The 21,709-nt window shown below is 38.2% G+C and overlaps 2 protein-coding genes and 1 long non-coding RNA gene across 5 annotated transcripts; 2 read left to right on the plus strand and 1 right to left on the minus strand.

Moving 5' to 3' along the window:
• Positions 1-2,935: 2,935 nt before the first annotated feature.
• Positions 2,936-10,647, plus strand: LOC566710 (uncharacterized). Of its 2 annotated transcripts, XM_087303740.1 has the most exons (4): positions 2,936-2,962; positions 4,243-4,352; positions 9,353-10,093; positions 10,159-10,433. In XM_087303740.1, the coding sequence occupies exons 2-3, from the start codon at positions 4,298-4,300 to the stop codon at positions 10,084-10,086; spliced, it is 789 nt and encodes a 262-aa protein (XP_087159866.1). In that variant the 5' UTR covers positions 2,936-2,962; positions 4,243-4,297; the 3' UTR covers positions 10,087-10,093; positions 10,159-10,433. The 2 variants fall into 2 exon arrangements, with proteins under 2 accessions (XP_087159866.1, XP_087159865.1); XM_087303739.1 differs by having other exon boundaries at positions 9,353-10,647.
• A 2,675-nt stretch (positions 10,648-13,322) lies between these two features.
• On the plus strand, positions 13,323-20,197 carry LOC110437714 (zinc finger protein 729-like). 2 transcript variants are annotated; one of them, NM_001366275.1, is made up of 3 exons: positions 13,323-13,384; positions 14,047-14,156; positions 18,928-20,197. In NM_001366275.1, the coding sequence occupies exons 1-3, from the start codon at positions 13,335-13,337 to the stop codon at positions 20,022-20,024; spliced, it is 1,257 nt and encodes a 418-aa protein (NP_001353204.1). In that variant the 5' UTR covers positions 13,323-13,334; the 3' UTR covers positions 20,025-20,197. The 2 variants fall into 2 exon arrangements, with proteins under 2 accessions (NP_001353204.1, XP_087158405.1); XM_087302279.1 differs by having other exon boundaries at positions 13,343-13,384; positions 14,047-16,177; positions 18,482-20,183.
• LOC147831431 (uncharacterized) lies at positions 16,239-17,767 on the minus strand. The gene is made up of 2 exons (XR_015521642.1): positions 17,559-17,767; positions 16,239-17,338 (listed from the first exon to the last, which is right to left on the minus strand). It is a non-coding gene; the product is annotated as an uncharacterized LOC147831431 (long non-coding RNA).
• Positions 20,198-21,709: the final 1,512 nt, after the last annotated feature.

A 21,709-nucleotide genomic window follows, 5' to 3' on the forward strand; every position in this document is an offset into this window, starting at 1 on the left:
TGTGTCTGATGCACCGGGTGTATGATAGGACCCACTGAGTTAAATAAGTCCAGCCAAAGTCCACTAAAATGTTTTTATCCAGCTTTAAAATCTCAGGCGCTGTTCTCAAAATGTCCAGTTGGTGGGCGCTTGAGACATTTTGGTGGCTCGCTGATTTTTCTATCTGAGACTATTTGGTCACTATGATTTGCAAACCATGGCAGTAGCACAAATTCCTGTCAGTTTAACACACAGGGCTCCTGGAGAGCCGCAGCTCTGCATAGTTTAGTACCAACCCTGATTAAACACACCTGATCAAACTGATTGAGTTCTTTAGGCTTGTTTAAAATCTACAGATAAGTATGTTGGAGTTGGGTTGGAACTTAACCCTCCAGACAATAGCCCCTTTCACACAGTGATACCGGTAAATATCTGGAAAATTTCCGGAAAGACTTTACCGGTATTTTCAAAAAAGCGCTGTTCACACAGGCGAGGACGTTACGGAAATTTTCCGGAAAAGAGCATTCACACATCCATTCCAAAATACCGGTAAATTCTGACATCATTCACCACAAATGAGCTTTAAACGGCTGCGCTTGTATTTGTAAACATTTTACTAAATTACAAACTCTGTGGATGATCAGTATTGTGAATATGTGCATGTGCAGGCGCTCACAGTCGTTTCACAGGCACATGCAAAGCTTGAAGGTAAACAAACAACGGCTTATCATAAGCATCTCATCGATAATTATTTACACAGTTGGCATTAAGAAGAACATATAAACGTGATCTGACTATCTTCTAGCAGCTAAATGTGTCTGGAAAAATATTCAAAGGCTTTTATTCTCACAAACCGCGCGGACGTGAATGCGTCAGACTGTTGTGATTGGCTAAAGCAGACGTCTCACGTCAGCACGTTCTAGACGTGCACACGCTTATTACGGCAATCTTGCTTCTGCATTTACACAGCGCAGCATTCCGGCAAATTGCCGGTAATGTTACAACTTCTCTTTCCGGAAAATAGCCAGAACGAATTTACCGGTATTTTCAAAAAGGACCTGTTCACGCATGCAACCTGGCAATTTTCCGGAAAGGTCTGTATGTGTGAAAGGGGCTAATGAGTTTGATCCTCCTGGTTTAACCAATCTTGAGTGTTTATGAATATTTTGTAATCTTCTTTTTCATCTTAAGATATGGTTTGGGGAAAGGGGATAGCATGAGAGATGTGGTGTCTTATATTTAATGTTTTGTTATTTATTTATTTATTTATTTATATTTTTTGTATTGAATGGCAGAGTATGGCAGTTCAGTTCGATATCTCTTTTTGAAAAATATTTTTGAATAAAAAATGTGGTCACCAATAATATCAACATCTACTTTGTTTTTCAGTCAGTGGTCGGTGTGTTTGTCCCGCCCCTCCACCATTGACTTCACGCATTACTAAGTCACGTCTGTGTGGATTATGTTAAGACATGTTGTCATTTCAAGTCAATCAACTCAGCCTCTTAACATGTATTCGGATGTAAAAGCGCTACCTTAACGCACCGATTTTAGTTTAAACATGAACAATTGTAAGCAGCTATTATAGTAAAAAGTTAAAGTTTCTGCCCCCATTAAGTTGGTATCAGACCTTGTTGAATTCCAGATGGGGGCAAAAGAAAAATAGAACAAATATATTTGTTTATATTAGACACACATCTGATGTTTGTGTTTGCACCAGCTCCAAACCCACAATTTCATGCATTGGGTTAATTTAGGCTGTCCAGCCTCTGAGTTCATTGGTTTACTACCACTGTATCTGTTTAGCTGAGGGAACATAACCAACCCCGTGCTGTCAGACACAGCGATATTCCAAGATGGTGGTGCCCTTGTGCTAAAAGCTATTGTTTTAGAAAATGTAATGTATTTTCATTAAAGTAGAACATAATTTACAAAATAACGTAAGCTTGACTGACGGCTTCACTTCCACTTTAGTGCCATAAAAAACTGGCCACTCATAAACTGCATAATACGGTAGAGGCAGGTTTATGCACAATTTCAAAATAAAAGCACTTGCGCCCCATTCAAACGGGGCTTCAGCTTCAACGCTTGACTGAAGGCGTGTCTGAAGTTGGGGCTGAAGCGATCGTCATAGAACCGTCAGCCAATGAAATTCAGTCAGCAATAGGCCACTGTCTAGCTGGTGTATTTGCATACAGCGATCTGATTGGCTGACGCTTCTGTCGGTGCTTGAAAAGTTGAGCTAGTCCCAACTTCTGCAGCGAGCAACGCCTCTGAAATGGCGCTGACGGATCCACAATGCAGTTCGGCAACACCCGACAACACCCATTCAAAGTGAATGGGAAGCATTGACGCTGACGCCCTGTGTGAATGGGGCGTTAGAATCTTTTTTTTTAACAGGTCTGGAAGAAATTCATAGTTGATCCATAAACTTCAGACACCACCTTATCCAATTCAAAATTCTACTTAGATTGCACTACTCAAAAACAGGTATTGTTTTTGTTTACACACTGTGATCTATTTTATTTGAATTTATGTATATATTTTGTTCTCTTTTTCTTTTTCCTTCTGTAAATGTAACTAAGTTTTTTTTCTGACAATTCAGATAATGGTTAAAATATAAACTCTGTATAGTGTGAGTAGACATTTAATCACTTGTACTCAATAATTATAGAAGGACAAATTTTGTTTTTAATTAGTTTTTTTTTTGCATAAGTAAAATGTAGAGGATCTTTTTAAATATTTACAAACATTCTGTAATGGTACATATTCTCCCAATTAAAACAATAATTAAAAAAATCTTATAAACAGCACTGATTGCCCTGTATAATATACAAATCTATATTTATAAAAAATTGATTTCACAGATCGTATTAATTTCAGTGTATTTTGGCGCGTTTTTGTTGATTTGCCGTTGTTCCCGTCTCGCCGTGATGACGTCAGCACTGACGCGTTCATTCAGCGTCGAGTCTTCAGAGCTGAGGTGAGTCGTTGACGCTTTTTCTCGTGTTTACACAACAATAAAACACACTTTACAGTTTATTAAAGCGACAATCTGCGACTAGTTTCTGCATTGAGTTCACCTCTATCTGTGTGTCTGCTGACCAAAACAATACAGCAGGCAGAGAGGAGCTATGAGAGGAAGATATGAGTGAATGTGTTGGTGTTTCACTTTGTTTGCTAATTATGATCTGTTAATTGAAATATCGTGAATCTGCTGTGCCAGATATATAAAGTTTGATGCAGAAAACATTAAAATAATAGTTTGTGGTGCGCTTTATTTTTTAGGTTTTGAGGTTTTTGTGATTTCTCAGTTCTGTAGATGTGCTAGTGCTAACAAGCTAATTACTTTATTATTTTAAATACTATAGATATTGATATGTGTAAAAATATTTGTGTTAATTAGTCAATTACAATAGCGATGAGTTAAAATTGAGTGTGAGTGAGTTTAATAAGTGTAAAATGAGCTGATCTGCTGCTGCTCCTGTTTAATGAGTGTTTCTAGTTTGAGGCTCATCAGTATTCAGATCTACTTATTCCCACATTAAGTTAATTTCATTGGTGTCAACTTTTTTTTAACATAAAACATTTTTATTTTGTATAAAAGTACAATTTGCTTGTGTAATCAGACAAATTATAAACATATCACTGTACATATTTTCATAATATTCACCATTTTGAGGGACGTAAACAAAAGCAATGGTCCCAGCGTGTTTCCTGCTTTACATTTTTAGTTTTTATAGCTTCTGAGAATCCAAAAAGAGCCACATATTGATAAATGATGTTATGATAGCTGTTTTAAAGTTAGGTCATGATTGAATTGCCTCTTGTTACAGTTATGAAATAGTTTGATAACAAGCAGGAAACGTTCATGTGCCAATGACATGGCCACATTGAAATGGTCTATAGATATGATTAAAACTTTAAAGTTTAATTTTTAGATAAGGTGTAGATGTGCAGTATTGCTTGCTGATGGAGAAAATAATAAATTCTTTTAGTGTTACATTTGACAATTTCACTTCTTTAATTATTTTTTAATGTTTATTGGTTTTAATAAACGTACAAACAAAAAGGATAAAGGCTGATATCAGTAGACACAAGTATAACAGCAAAGGTCATTTGTTTTACGCAGCTCATGCCTTTCCAGCTGCAACCCATGTTTATTGTTGGTGTCAACTCTTGAGCAAATTACACACCATCATAATGTGTTTATTTCCTCAAACAGTGTAAATGAATCAGATTTCTCTGTTTGTTCTCCTGAAGCTCTGCCGCCATCAGTGAAAGACCAAGACAGAGTTTATTGAAGGACAGTGAGAAGATGAGTGATCCAGAACCCTGCAGAATTAAACAGGAAGAGACTGAAGAACTAATAGGTTTGTGTTTATTCAATTCTCTTCAATAATGAGGCTGAACAACAGTGAAGTTGTTAATCTGACATCTGTCTTCACTGCTGCTGTATTGATCATAACTGGAGAAAAATGAACACTCACTGACCGCAGTAAAACTGACCAATCTCCAGGGGTCCGTTCTTCGTACGTGGATTACTCAGTTAGCTGGATTTGGATATTGACGATTTGACACGATCCAGGATCGTTTCGTTCTTTAAAGCTGATCCGATAATTGTTGTCATGGCAACAGTTCTGCTAGGTCAAACCTGATTGGGAGCAGGTTCAATTCATATAAACAGGATTAGATCGGCTCAGTTCAAGCAAAGATAATACAGAACGTATGTTCCGAATTCTGATATTTTCTTACAGTAGTAGTTATATACACTTGGGAAAATGGTACATATTTTTTAACTATATATATAAAGTTATAGTCATTAATAAAATAAATAAAGTTATACATATTAATAAAACGTAGGCTATACAATCTGCACTCTCGAAATGAAAGTACAAAGACTGCCACCTGGTGCAAAGAGAAAACTTATTGATATTAACTTTTTAGATCGCTTTAGTACAAATTGTGTATAATAGAAAAGCACAATATGTGACTTTTTTTAAAGCAATAATACATGTCAGCAGTCATGAACATGTTTTGATAGTTAATAGTGATTTGAAGCTTCACAAAAGTTGCAGACGCCTTTACCAATATGAAAATGCTTTTGTAAACAACCTGTTATTCTTTACACCGATTAAAAAACGGCTACAATAATAAAGAAAATCTTTTCTAAATGTAGAACTTAATATTAATTGCATTGAAATACATGATGAATACTCTTGTCTTGACAAATGAAAGTGTAAAGCCTGCAGCTCACAACAAATGTGGAAAGTTCTTGCGTGTCATATTTAACAAGCCGTTTACTGCTAATTTGATGTAATTTTGCTCACATGGATAATTGAATATTAATCAGATGATGTCATTACGCTGCTGTGCCGTCAGCCAATCACTGCATTGCTGATCATGATTTCGAGGATCGATTGATCTGTCCTTCACAACACACGCAGCGATCTCAGATCAGTTCATCCAGACATTCTAATATAATTCGCGAACTTGTTTGAAGAACCAAATTAGCGAGAGATCAGTTATCAAGATTAACAGATCCAGGATCTGCCAAATAATCTTAGATCATTTAAGCGAGGTACGAAGAACGGAACCCTGGTCTGAAGTCCAGCACAGAGCATGTTAGTTGTGCGCTTCGCTTACAGACTGCTTAATACACACAGGATGTAGAGCAATACACAAATATCTTTACAAATAAAAAAGAAAGGATTAAAATATTACAAAAATATTATTTTCTAGCCTACATCAATATAAAAACCACAGGCTCCATGCTTTTTTCATCTCGGGAGGCTTTTTCAGTTTATTCATGACAATTTGCTTTTGTATAATGTTATTATTATTAGCAGTATTATTTATTATATGCATATGTATATTTGTTTTATTAAAAACAAGATTAGATTTGTCCTCCTGTCAGGTTTCAGACCATATGGGGCACAGCATGTGTGTTTGTATGTAACTCAGATGTTTGAGCACACTTCGTTATTATTGTTCATTTATTAGTTTGCTGGACATTAGAACTGAATTTAGAAATAGTTTTGACACAGATCTTTGTGCTTAACAAATGAAATTAATTATTTATAGGCTAATGGATATCTGTGTGTAAGGCACGTTTCCTTATCCACGAGAGTGAAAGTGAAAGTTAAGCATGAGGAGGCTCGTCTCTCATTCTCGCGCTGCAGATGCTCTGTTTAACTGTTTTCTCGCTGGTGAAGCGCTCAGTTTTTCCACTTACAAAGTCGCCATGTAAATAGCAAATGCATCATGGAGCGACACAACTGGCTCTTAAAGGGAATGGAAGATGAAACTCTGATTGGTTTATTCTCAAAACACACCTATAACTAATTAAGAGAATAAGCTCAACCCTGTTAAGCCTGATTTATACTTCTGCGTCAAGTGACCGGCGTAACCCACGGCGCATACAACGCGCGCAGCTGTGCATTTATACTTCTGCGCGCTGTCTCTGTCGTTCTGCATTAACACTTCCGAAACGCTAGTTGGCAGTGAGGTGTAAATGTTCCTATGTGTCGAGTTTCTTCGCTTCTGTTTTGCGTTTCCTGAACACTTCCGGGATGTACAAGTGGCTCAAACTCGCTCATTTTAAGGCAGGAACCGGCAGATGTGCAACAACTTTAACTATGAGGTAAACACAAAACAAAACTTTCCATCCTGAGCTGCTTCACGGTACTCCACACTTATAAATAATCGCTCGATCAGGCTCTTGCCATTCGTGTGGCTCTCGGTCCCGCCCCGACTCATCAGCGCTTCCAAGCCAATCAATCACAGAGCTAGCGCTACGCGTTGTTGCGACATGTAGTTACAATTTTTGAGAGGTGCACGTCAGTGACGCCGACGGCCAAGGCGAAGAGCTATGCGTCAGCGCCGTAGCATACGCCGGCATTTGACGCAGAAGTATAAATCAGCCTTTAGACCATGCACCACGGCGCAAAGCAGATTTTTCCGTCCTTATATTAGCAAAAGTGGATTCTGACACGCCCTTATTGCGTTTGCGCCCTGCGTTTTGGACTTTGCGCATGGATCATCAAAATAGAGCCCATAATGTATATATTTTTTTGTTGGTCAGTTATCTAAAGAAACAAAAGGAACATACATTAGGTGAAGTGAGGTGCAAATACTTGTTTCAATAATAAGGGAATTATGAATTGAATTCAAGTGGGCCTATTATAACATTTAAAATAAAGTAATTCTGCCAATTTTCTTTATTTCGTAGATTTGAGTTATGAATTACAGTATCGCAATACTACTTGGTATCATGATGCTTCAGTTGGTATAGTATCGTAACATGAATTACTGGTATCGTGACAACCCTATCGTGACTCACGTGCGATTCCAAACTGTGGGTTGTGATCTGTACAGATCATGGATCAACCTAGAGCTGCACGATTCTGGCTAAAATAAGAATCACGTTTTTTTTGCTTAAAATAAAGATCACGATTTTCTCACGATTCTGTAGATGTAAAATAAAGGTATGGTAAAAACAAACATATGGCACAACCTCGATAATAATATTATGTGTAGGTCTACTGGTTTCTAAAAATGATTCTATTCTACTTATAATAATTCTGATGTTGAATTATTATGTTTGAGATATATGCTTGCAATCTGTCATATTAGACAATTTTATTCACTGGTAACATCACACATTTGCCATTATCAGATTATACTCAACAATATATAGGCTAGAGTAGTTATACTGACACTGTAAACGTTTAGTTTCATGCACAACTGTGTGTTCGCTATGAAAGAAAAACATATCAAATGCTTGAAGCAATCATAACTCTAAAATGCGATATGATCATTTAAATGAAGTGCACACTTTCGGTTTCATTTTGACTGCTAAGCTTGTTCATACTTCGCGCACGGCTCCCAAACGATCACTCTGTGCCACTAACTGAATATTATTTACAACTGTATTACCTGTTACTTGCAACATATGCAGGTTCTGTTCACTAACGTAGACACGCGCGCATCTATGATTAAGTAGAGCGCGAGCGCACTCTGTGATAACAGCTCAAGGTCATCAGCTCACGTTACATGTGATTTCCCGGCCACGAAAACATCATTATATGTAGACAAAAATGACATTTTTAGGTGAATTATACCTTATAAATACAGTATCTGACTCATTCAACATCATTTGGAGGTGTCACTGTCACTGAGCAACGTATGTGAAACACTGAAAAGACTCGACCGGCCGCCTTTTCTTCTCTCCTGAACTTGAAAATATGATTTGCAGAATCGTAGAAATGCTGGATTAAGATCGTCTAAGGGGTGAAATCGAGATCGACATCTTTTAACGATTAATTGCAGCTCTAGATGAGGGTTTTTCAAAGTCTAAGACAGTGGGCCTCCCTTTTGACACAACTTATCCATTGGCGCCCCCCTCCTCCCAAACACGCACACACACACACACACACACACACATACATACATATACATATACATATATATACACACACACACAGTATAAATATAAAGACAGACAGATGTCAGACTGTTAACTCACTTTTATCATCATTTGCATGAAAGTGCAATAATTTACAGAGTAACAAGTATTTTAATATAACGTTTTTAAAACGAGGATGATGGTTCAATATGAATAGAACAGATCCAAGAACTGTCCACCCCAGTCAAAACAGTCGAAGTTTAGCGGGTCTCATGCTGTCATTAGCCAAAATATCTTGACAAACCACACATAAAGGTCGTGGTTCATCAGCTGGTCCTGTCCACGTAAATCCTAAACTCAAATACTGATCATCATATCGTCGTCTTTTGGGTTTAAGCCCTGAACTTGAAGGCTTTGAATCGGGGGGGTCTCAGAAACCGATCCATTGTACTAGCAGGCATATACCTGTATTGGCGGGCTTGCCAAACAGAAGCGAATTCACAGCTATGGCCTTCTGGGTAATAAAGGTTTTCTTATTTTTGACGTATTATTTTTTTTAGCTTTGTTTAATTAAAACGTTTAAATATAATAAAAAATACATATATTAATTAAACTTAATAATTATATTTTTATTCTATAATATTTTTTCCCGCGCCTCCCCTGACATGCTCTGGCGCCCCCCAGGGGAGGCGCGCCTCACACTTTGAAAACCCCGGCTCTAGATCAACCATGATCCGTTACACCCCTAGTAGTGTGAGACCACTAGGGAAATGTGCTGGACCAACTTATGCGACAATCATTGATATGAAGGAGAGTGATAGAGTTTAAATATATTTTTGCAGCCTTACTGATGAAGAATTTCTAAAAAAAAAAAAAAAACTAAAATAAACTATATTAAATTTTACATTGCTACACACTTTTTAATATATGCTGTATTAAAATGTGACTTGTTCATTTTTTTTATAGATGTAATAGTGAAGGAGGAGAGTGAAGAACTGAGTGAAGATGAGGAGAAACATCATGTCAAGAGTGAAGAGGAAACTCAATCAGAGACTGAAGATAGTTTTTCAATGGAAACAACAGCCGTAAACGGTTTCATCTGCACCCAGTGTGGAAAGACTTTCAAGCACCAATGCAGACTCAAGCTTCATATGAGGATTCACACTGGAGAGAAACCACACAAGTGTTCCCACTGCGACAAGAGTTTCAATGATTCAGGAAACCTGCAAAGACACATGCTGCTCCACACTGGAGAGAAAACACACAAATGCGATCAATGCGGCAAAACGTTTCTAAGGCCTGCAGGTCTGAAGAACCATCTTAGACTTCACACAAACGAGAAGCCTTATTCATGTTCTGAGTGCGGGAACAGTTTTAGTAATTGCTCAAATTTAATAGCACATCAGAAGATCCACACCGGTGTGAAAGAGCATGTGTGCCTTGAGTGTGGGAAGAGTTTCATCAGAGCTGGAGGATTGAAAAATCACCAGAGGATTCACACCGGAGAGAAACCGTACGAGTGTTCACACTGCGACAAGAGCTTCCGTCAGATACAAATACTGAAAGTACATGAGAGGATTCACACTGGAGAGAAACCGTACATGTGTACTAAGTGTGGGAAGAGCTTCAGACATACACCAAACCTTCAACGACACCTGCTGATTCATAAAACCACAAACCACACATGTGATCAATGCTGAATTTCTGGCCTTTAAAACTGAAGGATCATCCTAGAGTTCATACAAACAAGACGCCTTTTTTCATGTACTGAGTGTGGAAAGAGTTTTACACAACAGTCAAGTTCAAGACAACATAAGAAGATACATGAGTGTGAGAGATGTCGTGTGCTTTGATTGTGAGAAGACTTTTATTACAGCTGGAGGTTTGAGAAAACACAAGAAGATGCACACTAGAGAGAAACCTTATCAGACCCCCTAGTTTTTCACAATTGTTTTGCGATAAAAAAATGACAGATTTTCTGGCAATTCCCAGAAATTTGTGGACAATTTTGCGATGTAAAAAAAAAAAAAAAAAAAAAAAAAAAAAAATATATATATATATATATATATATATATATATATATATATATATATATATATATATATATATACAATCATTTATTTTATTTTCAGCTTAGTCCCACCGCAGAATGAACTGCCAACTTGTCCAGCTAATTTTTTAAACGGCGGATGACCTTCCAGCTGCAACCTTGCACTGGGAAACATCCATTCACACTCATACACTACAGACAGTTTTAGCTTACCCAATTCACCTGTACCGCTTGTCATTGGACTTGTGGGGGAAACCAGAGCTTCCGAAGGCAACCCACGCAAACACGGGGAGAACATAGCAAACTCTCCACAGAATTGCCTACTGACCCAGCCGAGGCTCAAACCAGTGACCTTCTTGCTGTGTGGTGACAGCACTACCTACTGCCTCACTGCGTCGCCATATATATATATATATATATATATATATATATATATATATATATATATATATATATATATATATATATATATTAGGGCTGTCAAATTATTTTAAAAAATTACGTAATTAATCAAAAATTTTTTGTAATTAATCATGATTAGTCACAAAACGCCATATTTATTACAGAAATAAAAACATAGGCATGTAAGTGCCATTTAAATTTCAAAACAATCCATGCCAATAACAAACAAAACTGATTTCCATGTTGGATTCTAAGTGAATTACAAACACACACACAGACACGCAGTACAGCGCATGCTGTGATCGAGGGAACACTTCAGATTTATCAACACGCACGATCGCGTTCATCAAATTTGCTTAAACTGAGCATTCTAAAGTACGGCTGTCTTTTACATTAAGGATTCTAACACACCAACATGAAGCAGACGCTTTACAAGAGTTGCGTGTAGGGGGGAAACACGCCAAACTTATGAAATGTGAAGGCTCATGGAAGCAGCTTAAAGGTAGAGAGGTCATCTGCCGCTTTTATTGGTGTCCATGTGAATGTACTCAGTGCTCCGCTTTTATGATTGGGATAATACTGATTAAGAGTCGACCATGTAAGCAGTGATTTTTGATTACCTTAAAGGATCACGCGAGTCCTGAAATGCGGAGGTTTTTCTTTCCGTTCGCCATGCGGTATCAACATCCATTAAAACATCCGGAATGAAAATATGCTGGTTCGCGATTGAAAGTAGGGCCGTGAGGTGAGGGGGGGTGGGGTTTGTAGCGGATGAAAGTGAAGACCGGGGGGTTCGCTCACTTTTCTGCTGCCCAGGGCAGCTGCCTAGGTCGCCTCTATGCACGCGCCGTCCCTGAACACCAACGGCCACAACACAAATAAAAAGAAACTGCAACTGCGTTATTTTTTTTAACACGTTAAATATTTCAAAGTAATCACATGCATTAACGCGCTAATTTTGTATATATATTTTGAATATTTAAATTGAAGCTAGGTTAGCCTAGCTGCCTCATACGCTGACCATTCAACAGCTTACTTCATGCACAGCATGAGAGGTGAAATTAAAAAATAATCTAATAATAATTAATTAAACCGTGATTTCTCTTTTTTTTTAAGCCAGAACGCCTGATAGACTATTGTTGTGCAATGAAATATAGCGTTACTAACCGACGAGAATGGCGACACTGATGGATTTGTGCCGAATATTAGCATCATTGACATAACAATGTACAGTGCCTATTACTGTCAGCATGTTTGTGTGCATTTTATACAGTTTCTATTCTAATTTGCAGTTAAGTTAATCAAAGTATAAATAGCAGAACTGAACAAATAAATTTTCCCCTACCAGCAATTATTAATCCGACAACAAATATAAAAACAGACACTAACCCCTTATAGCATCGTCACCAATGACCAGTCTTCAAAAGACCGACAAAAACAACAGTGAATTGTAGCTCTGACATGGACATGGGCGATATAAATGACTGAAAAACAGCTGCGGGTGAAGTATATTGATCGTAAGTGCTCAGTTTGTGATCATATCTCGGTTTTGTTCTGTTAATATGTAATTTCAAATATTTGTAGCATGAAATGGAGGCAAATATTATTGCTATTAGTATGATTATTATTGCGAGGGCTTAAATTGAGCAGTGCTCATAATATCGAGCGAAAAAAAAAAAGACAGCTGTGAAACACAACCTGCTTTGTGTTTTTGTAGGAAACACAGTTTGGATGTGTTTAGGGTAAGAGGTGTGTGAGTTATTGCAGTCGGTCTATAACTTAATATGTCCGGAATATTAAAACAAAACCAACTTAACCCCGCTCTTTTAGTGCCCCGCACACAGCTTAATCCACGCTGGCATTTCTCCCCTTGGAGTTTAGATTTTGCAAAGGGAAAAAATTCCACCATCCTGTCTAAATTTTTAGCATAGCGGGTATCATATTTGCACAATCCATATGCACAACGCTTTGGCCTGTTTCCCTCACTCGAAAGCGTGACAGTACTCCTGCGCGTAGCTACGATTGCTAACCCACAGTGTGTGGCGGTTTTCGAGTGTGGCTTAGCGAAGGGTCAATTTCTGCGTGGTGAATGGCCGCCAGTACACAGTGATGTGTGTCTGTGGATTAATTTATGAGAAAGTGCTGGTTCGATCCAAGAACTGCACACTATTATGAGTGCGGAAAGAGAAGCTATACACTTTAATGTTTGTTGTATTTTCATTGGTGTTTATTTGCTTCAAGCTGTTAATTTTATACATCAGTTTATACTTTGTTTCATAATTGCGCTTTGTTAGAAAAAATCCTGATTGTTGTTACTTAATTTAATTATTTCTGTTTTATTTAAGTGCATCTTTGACGTTTTAAGTGTTTAATAAACAGCACTTCACCGCACACATGATTAAGACGGCTTTTTGTCTACATTCAGAGATTGTTTTGGTTTAGGAGTACCCAAGTTGGAGCTTTCTGTTGATCTTTCGTTGTTCCCGCCTCGCCGTGATGACGTCAGCGCTGACGCGTTCATTCAGCGTCGAGTCTTCAGAGCTGAGGTGAGTCGTTGACGCTTTTTCTCGTGTTTACACGACAATAAAACACACTTTACAGTTTATTAAAGCGACAATCTGCGACTAGTTTCTGCATTGAGTTCACCTCTATCTGTGTGTCTGCTGACCAAAACAATACAGCAGGCAGCGAGGAGCTCTGAGAGGACAATATGAGTGAATGTGTTTGGGTTTGTTAGTACATTTGTATTTGTAATATTGCAAAGTATAATCTGTAAAGGGATATATGAAGTTTGATGCAGTAAATATAAAATTAATAGTTTGTGGTGCCCTTTCTTTTTTAGGTTTTTGTGATTTCTCAGTTCTGTAGATGTGCTAGTGCTAATAATCAAATTAGTTTATTGGTGTGTACTTAATTAAATCTAGATTTTGATATAAATGTACAAATAGGTTTGTTAATTACAATAGTCAGTAGTTCATCCTGCAAACACTGAGTGTAAAACACGCTGATCTGCTGCTGCTTCTGAATGTCAGATATTCAGATCTGCAAATTCCCACATTAATTAATTATATTTAATTATTAATTATATTAACAAAAATAATTAATTGTATCGGTGTCAACTGACTTGAGCAAATTACACAATCAAATATTGTATTAACTATAAGATATACTACGATTTAATCACATTTCTCTGTTTGTTCTCCTGAAGCTCTGCCGCCATCAGTGAAAGACAAAGACAGAGTTTATTGAAGGACAGTGAGAAGATGAGTGATCCAGAACCCTGCAGAATTAAACAGGAAGAGACTGAAGAACTAATAGGTTTGTGTTTATTCATTACTCCTCAATAATGAGGCTGGAGAACAGTGAGCCTGACATTCGTCTTCGCTGCTGCATTGATCCTAACTGGAGGAAACTGGACACTCACTGACCGCAGTGAAACTGACAAATCTCCAGCTCTCTCAGTGACTGATGAGTGTCAACATGTTCAGATACAGTTGTTTCTGTGCCAATTTTAACTTGATAGCTGACCATCAGATGATGAGCAAGGGCGTTTTTAAAAAAAGATCTCACCCCGTGTTTCCTCTAGGATTTTTCCAGCTGTGGTGGCAGCCTTTTGCACAGATCAAATACCTATAACAACAATAATATTATGTGTAGGTCTACTGTCGATTAAAATTATCAATTTTGAATAGACTTTAAATTTTTCCTGGTCATTAATGCACAGTAAAGTGATATTATCAGAATATATTGATTCAGAATTCTGAAGTTGAACTATTTAGGCTTGGGCGGTATCCAAATTTTGATGCCGTCAAACCTCTTCCCTATTTTACCTTGGTATCCGGTATTACCGTGCATTAAAAAAATTATGATGTAAGGCTCAGACAGCATCACCAAACTGTTGGCTTGTGCCTAAACCATTCAGAAACTGAATACTGTATATGCGACATTAGGCTCGCGGTCACCTGTTTGTCTTGTTTGTATTAGAGATCTGTACATGCGCTCTCATTCACACACACACACACACACACACACACACAGAGAGAGCACCAAGCGACACACAGAATCATGCTCTTACACACACACACACACACACACACACACCCATAAACAGCATCCACGCGGATGCACGCGTGCTCGCTCACTCGGAAGCGATATTGTTAGACTGCGCTCCCGCTCCCTTTCAAGTTGCACTATAGTTACCGACCACTCCCGCGCTTTATTCGGAAATTTAATCTTGCACCGCAAGAAATCTGGTTGGCTCCTCTAGTGTAGAGGTCTGCATTCCCACCTGCGGGACCCAACTAGAATAACACGCGAGAGTGTTTGGTAACTGGTTTAATTTTGGACGGGAGCAGGCCGTCTAGCAATATCGCTCGCGACACCCGAGCGAGCAAGCACGCATATGAATGAGACAGCACGATGCTGTGTTTAGCTTGTTTGTTGCTGTGTGTGTGTGTGTGTGTGTGTGTGTGTGTGTGTGTGTGTGTGTGTGTGTGTGTGTGTGTGTGCGCGTGTGTGCGCGTGTGTGCGCGTGTGTGCGCGTGTGTGTGCGTGTGTGTGCGTGTGCATGTGTGTGTGTTTATACAGTCAGCTTGTTACAGGTTATCTGGACTCTGTATAGCTCTGTGGTGTTCTCCTCCCCTCCCGCTCTTTAGCGTGATCGGGTGCGGCGGGTAGAAAACGGAGCGGGATTCAAAATTTAGTCCCGCGCAGATCTCTACTCTAGTTTGTATTTACCACGTCTTCCTTCTCGTTTGGTCAAGAATACTGGCAAACTGCAGGTCACTTGGTGGGCGACTCGCAATCGTACCTCACCTCTTTCTCTCCTTCACACTGTCCCGTGATGACAATCATGCATACGCATTTGTAGGCATTAAATAATATTATTTATTTAATACTTGTCTTCTGTTTGAGTGCATTGTTTTTTATGACGGTATAAGGGTGTTGAAACTGACACCGTAGCTATTTTTAGATCCCGCGGTATACCATATTACCGCCCAAGCCTAAAAATATTATGTTTGAGACGTGCTTGCAATCTGTCATTTTCAACATCATTAGACCATTTATTCACAGGTAAAATCAGACATTTGTCATTATCAGATTCCTTCTTGCATTATATTCAACATTATATATAGGCTAGAGTCGTTATACTGACACTGTTAAACATTTATTCTCATGCACAACTATTTGTGTTCGCTATGAAAGAAAAACATTGAATGCTTGTCGCAATCAAAACTCTAAAATGTGACATGATTTTTTTAAAAGAGGGCGTGCTTTCAGTTTCATTTTCACTGCTAGGGGCTGTTCATACATCCTGATCTGTTCATATTGTAGGGATTGTTTACAGTTTAACCCAAAGAATGAGCAGTCTGGTAGATGAAGAAGAGCCGGAGTCAGAGATTTAAATAAATAAATCAAGTTTACTGAAGATAGTTTGCAGTTTCATTCGCAGAAGCCAGCTTCAACACTTACAATGAGTTCCTAGGCCGCTCTGCTTACAGTTTCAACAATCGAACAATTATACTCTTTACACAAGTCCAGAAAGGGTGGGATCCAGGTAAACAGTTCTCATTGGTTACAACAGAAATAGACAATTCTAAATACATGCGTCAAAGAAACATGGTATCTACTTCCAGATATGGACGGCCTTAATGTGTGCGTCAAAGAAAGCATTGTATCTGTCTCCAGATATGGATGGCGACCTGATGCCTAGAGGTGAGGTCGCCTTAAGTTATTAGGAGCTGATCTCCGACCTGTAAAAAGCTAAACCAGGAACACAATAGACACAAACGACCATCTGTGTTAAAGACTCGAGGATGTTTCTTGTACGTTCAGCTGTGTTATCAGGCTGGTTCAAGACTGTTTCCATCAACAGTCTGCTGCAATATCTTGGCTACACACAGTCTATCTCCACACAGAAAGGAATTACATTAAAATTAATTATACTCAAAAACAGATCAATCAAACAGCTATAATATTATAGGCAATATATCAGGACAATAAAACAGGTGTCTTCTTCTCCTCTGTATTGGACCTCCAGTCATAAGAACAGATGGAGAGAGAGAGAGAGAGAGAGAGAGAGAGGTCTCCATGACCTATGACCTGGTTTGTGTGTCTCCTGAAAACAGACAGGCAAAAAGAGAAACAAGGACACAGAACATTCTTGCAGTAAGCAGTTTTAACTTATTCATTAGTTAAAATCAATTCACAGTTCAATACTGAGAAACAGGATGATGAAAAGGATAAACGTTGGTCCATGATGAGACGGATTGGAAAGCAGAAATCCGAATCCTTCAGTATATCACTCCGTTCCACAAACTTAATGTTATTTACAACTTTATTACCTGTTTTTCACAGCCTATGCAAGTTCTGTTCACTAACGTAGACGCACGCGTCTATCAAGTAGGATGCGCGCCCGCCCTCTTTGTGGTAACAGCTCACAGTCAGTAGCTTGTGGTCATTCCTCAAAGACTAGTTTCCCTTTGCCAGACGTTATTGGCCTATACCAATAAAAAAAAAGCAAATTCAAACTATAATCAAAACTCAAATGAGCAACATTGACAGCCACAACAACAGTAAAAAAACAAACAAAAAAATAGTGTTGGTAATGTTGATTATTAAGAAGCTGTTTATTAAAATAGTGAAATGATACACATTCTCAACATCACATGTGTTGCCCGCAGGCCTGTTCTAAAAATAGCTCACCATAGCGCCACTTACCAGTATGCTCCATCTAAAATAAAAGTAATCATTTAAAAATGTTAATATTTGCAGAGAAATATAAAAATAAAGTGCTGCACATTTCTTTAAAGAGGCGCTCTCTGTGGTCAAGAAACAAAGTCTTACTCGGAATGTCTTTTTAAAGTTTTATTCTTTGCAAAGAAGGTCACAGACATACAGCAACAACAGTTTCTGCAGAGTGAGACACTGAAGTCAAGTGTGTTCACCCTTTTATCTGGTTTTTACTGCTTACAAGGTCAAACCCTAATAATGCCCATTCTGACGACAGTTTCTGCAGAATGAGACACTGAAGCAAAGTGTGTTCACTGTTCTATCTAGTTTGTACTGCTTGTTTAGCCAAGATATTGCAGCAGACTGTTGATGGAAACAGTCTTGAACCAGCCTGATAACACAGCTGAACGTACAAGAAACATCCTTGAGTCTTTAACACAGATGGTCGTTTGTGTCTATTGTGTTCCTGGTTTAGCTTTTTACAGGTCGGAGATCAGCTCCTAATAACTTAGGGCGACCTCACCTCCGGGCATCAGGTCGCCATCCATATCTGGAGACAGATACAATGCTTTCTTTGACGCACGCATTAAGGCCGTCCATATCTGGAAGTAGATACCATGTTTCTTTGACGCATGTATTTAGAATTGTCTATTTCTGTTGTAACCAATGAGAACTGTTTACCTGGATCCCACCCTTTCTGGACTTGTGTAAAGAGTATAATTGTTCGATTGGTGAAACTGTAAGCAGAGCGGCCTAGGAACTCATTGCGAGTGTTGAAGCTGGCTTCTGCGAATGAAACAGCAAACTATCTTCAGTAAACTTGATTTTTTTTTTTTAAATCTTTGACTCCGGCTCTTCTTCATCTACCAGACTGCTCATTCTTTGGGTTAAACTGTAAACTATCCCTACAGTTTCCACTACACACGTTTATCTAAAAATGATTTTCCATTACAATACATTAAACACAGGGTATTTCCTACCCTGTTAAATCATTGTTGAAATTGATTTGATTTGAGAAATGTTTATCAAACTGGTAGCCCTCCACATTGATCAGTACCCAAGAAGTAGCTCTCAGTTTCATAAAGGTTGGTGACCCCTGCTCTAGCAGATTGTGGTTCAGATTCCACTGATGCGACCCCTAGTTGGTTTAAAACTGTATAACGCTCAACCATGCGTTATCTTGTAGGCTAAGCAACTGTTTTTAAACTTGATGTTTTCCCAAATAATGGTGTTTTTTTTTAAATAGTACAATGAAAACCGAAATTAACTATATAAAATTGTACATATACATACTTGTTGTGTTTTAATATATGCTGTAATAAACAAGCCTCTTTAAATGTAGCTTGTTAATTTTCAGATCTGAAGGTGAAGAGTGAAGAACTGAGTGAAGATGAGGAGAAACCGTACCAGTGTTCACACTGCGACATGAGATTTTGTGATTTAGGAAACTTGAATTCGCATAAGAAGATCCACACTGGAGAGAAAACACACAAGTGTGATCAATGCGGCAAAACATTTATGATGCCTTCACAGCTGAAGACCCATCTTAGAGTTCATACAAAGGAGAAGCCTTATTCATGCTCTGAGTGCGGGAAGAGTTTCAGACGTCTGTCAAATTTAAAAGCGCATCAGAAGATCCACACCGGTGTGAAAGAGCATGTGTGCATTGAGTGTGGGAAGAGTTTCATCAGAGCTGGAGAATTGAAAAATCACCAGAGGATTCACACCGGAGAGAAACCGTACAAGTGTTCACACTGCGACCGGAGATTCGGTCAGTTACAAATAGTGAAAGTACATGAGAGGACTCACACCGGAGAGAAGCCGTACGCTTGTACTCAATGTGGGAAGAGCTTCAAACAATCACCAAGCTTTTATCGACACATGCAGATCCACACTGGAGAGAGACCGCATACATGTGATCACTGCAGCAAAACTTTTCTCTGGCCTTCAGACCTGACGAGACATCTGAGAGATCACACAAACGAGAAGCCTTATGCATGCTCAGAATGTGGAAAGAGATATACAGAGCAGTCAACCTTGAGAAGACATCAGAAGATGCACACCGGTGTCAAAGAGTTTGCGTGCTTTGAGTGTGAGAAGAGTTTTATTAGAGCTGCGGGTTTGAGACAACACCAGAGGACTCACACTGGAGAGAAACCGTACGTGTGTTCACACTGCAACAAAACGTTCAGATATTCAGGACACCTGAAAGCGCATGAGCGGATCCACACTGGAGAGAAACCGTACACTTGTACTCAGTGTGGGAAGAGTTTCAGCGTTTCATCGTCTCTTAATTCACACATGCTGATCCACACTGGAGAGAAAATTCACAGATGTGAACAGTGTGGCAAGACATTTTTGAGGGCTTCACAGGTAAAGAAACACCTTAGAGTTCATACGAAGGAGAAGCCTTTTCAAAACATTGACCTTCCTGAAAACTCTCTTCTGCATTAACAAACACAGGATTTCACTGTTAAATGTGCGTAACAAGTCTGATCCTTGCAGTGAAGACATCTCAAGGGTTGATGTAGACTAATAAGGTCAGAAAATCCAGCGGTGCTGTGGAATATATCATTTCTGTGACTGCACTGTTTTATACATTAAAAAAATAAACGTTACCTAAAATATATTGTCAATAAATGAGTACACTAAAGTGTTTTATCCAGCTTCAGAATATCAGGTGCTCTTCTAAGATTGTACAGCCGGTGACGCTTGAGATGTTTTAGTGGCACAGCGTTTAATAACAGATGTTTTGTTTGCTATGATTTGGAATCCATTACTATAGACGCCCGTTCCCGTCACTGAATCAAAATATAAATATAAGGATAGAATTGCGAGTTATTAAGTCAGAATTGCAAGTTATAAAGGCTGATTTGCAAGTTAAGTTAGAATTCTGACTTTAAAACTCGCAATTCTGACTTACTAACTCGCAATTCTGACTTAATAACTCGCAATTCTGACTTAATAACTCGCAATTCTGACTTAATAACTCGCAATTCTGACTTAACTCACAATTCTGACTTTATAACTCGCAATTCTGACTTAATAACTCGCAATTCTGACTTAATAACTCGCAATTCTGACTTTATAACTCGCAATTCTGACTTAATAACTCGCAATTCTGACTTAATAACTCGCAATTCTGACTTTATAACTCGCAATTCTGACTTTATAACTCGCAATTCTGACTTTATAACTCGCAATTCTGACTTAATAACTCACAATTCTGACTTAATAACTCGCAATTCTGACTTACTAACTCACAATTCTGACTTTATAACTCGCAATTCTGACTTACTAACTCGCAATTCTGACTTAATAACTCGCAATTCCGACTTAATAACTCGCAATTCTGATTTTATAACTCGCAATTCTGACTTTATAACTTGCAATTCTGACTTTATAACTCGCAATTCTGACTTTATAACTCGCAATTCTGACTTAATAACTCACAATTCTGACTTAATAACTCGCAATTCTGACTTACTAACTCACAATTCTGACTTTATAACTCGCAATTCTGACTTACTAACTCGCAATTCTGACTTAATAACTCGCAATTCCGACTTAATAACTCGCAATTCTGATTTTATAACTCGCAATTCTGACTTTATAACTTGCAATTCTGACTTTATAACTCGCAATTCTGACTTTATAACTCGCAATTCTGACTTAATAACTCACAATTCTGACTTAATAACTCACAATTCTGACTTAATAACTCGCAATTCTGACTTAATAACTCGCAATTCCGACTTAATAACTCGCAATTCTGACTTAATAACTCGCAATTCTGACTTTATAACTCGCAATTCTGACTTTATAACTCGCAATTCTGACCTAATAACTCGCAATTCTGACTTAATAACTCGCAATTCTGACTGTATAACTCGCAATTCTGACTTTATAACTCGCAATTCTGACTTTATAACTCGCAATTCTGACTTAATAACTCGCAATTCTGACTTTATAACTCGCAATTCTGACTTAATAACTCACAATTCTGACTTAATAACTCACAATTCTGACTTTATAACTCGCAATTCTGACTTTATAATGCGCAATTCTGACTTAATAACTCGCAATTCTGACTTTATAACTCGCAATTCTGACTTTATAACTCGCAATTCTACCTTAAT

This window comes from Danio rerio, chromosome 22 (genome assembly GCF_052040795.2).
Source record: "Danio rerio strain M-AB ecotype USA chromosome 22, GRCz13ab, whole genome shotgun sequence".
NCBI lineage: Eukaryota > Metazoa > Chordata > Actinopteri > Cypriniformes > Danionidae > Danio > Danio rerio.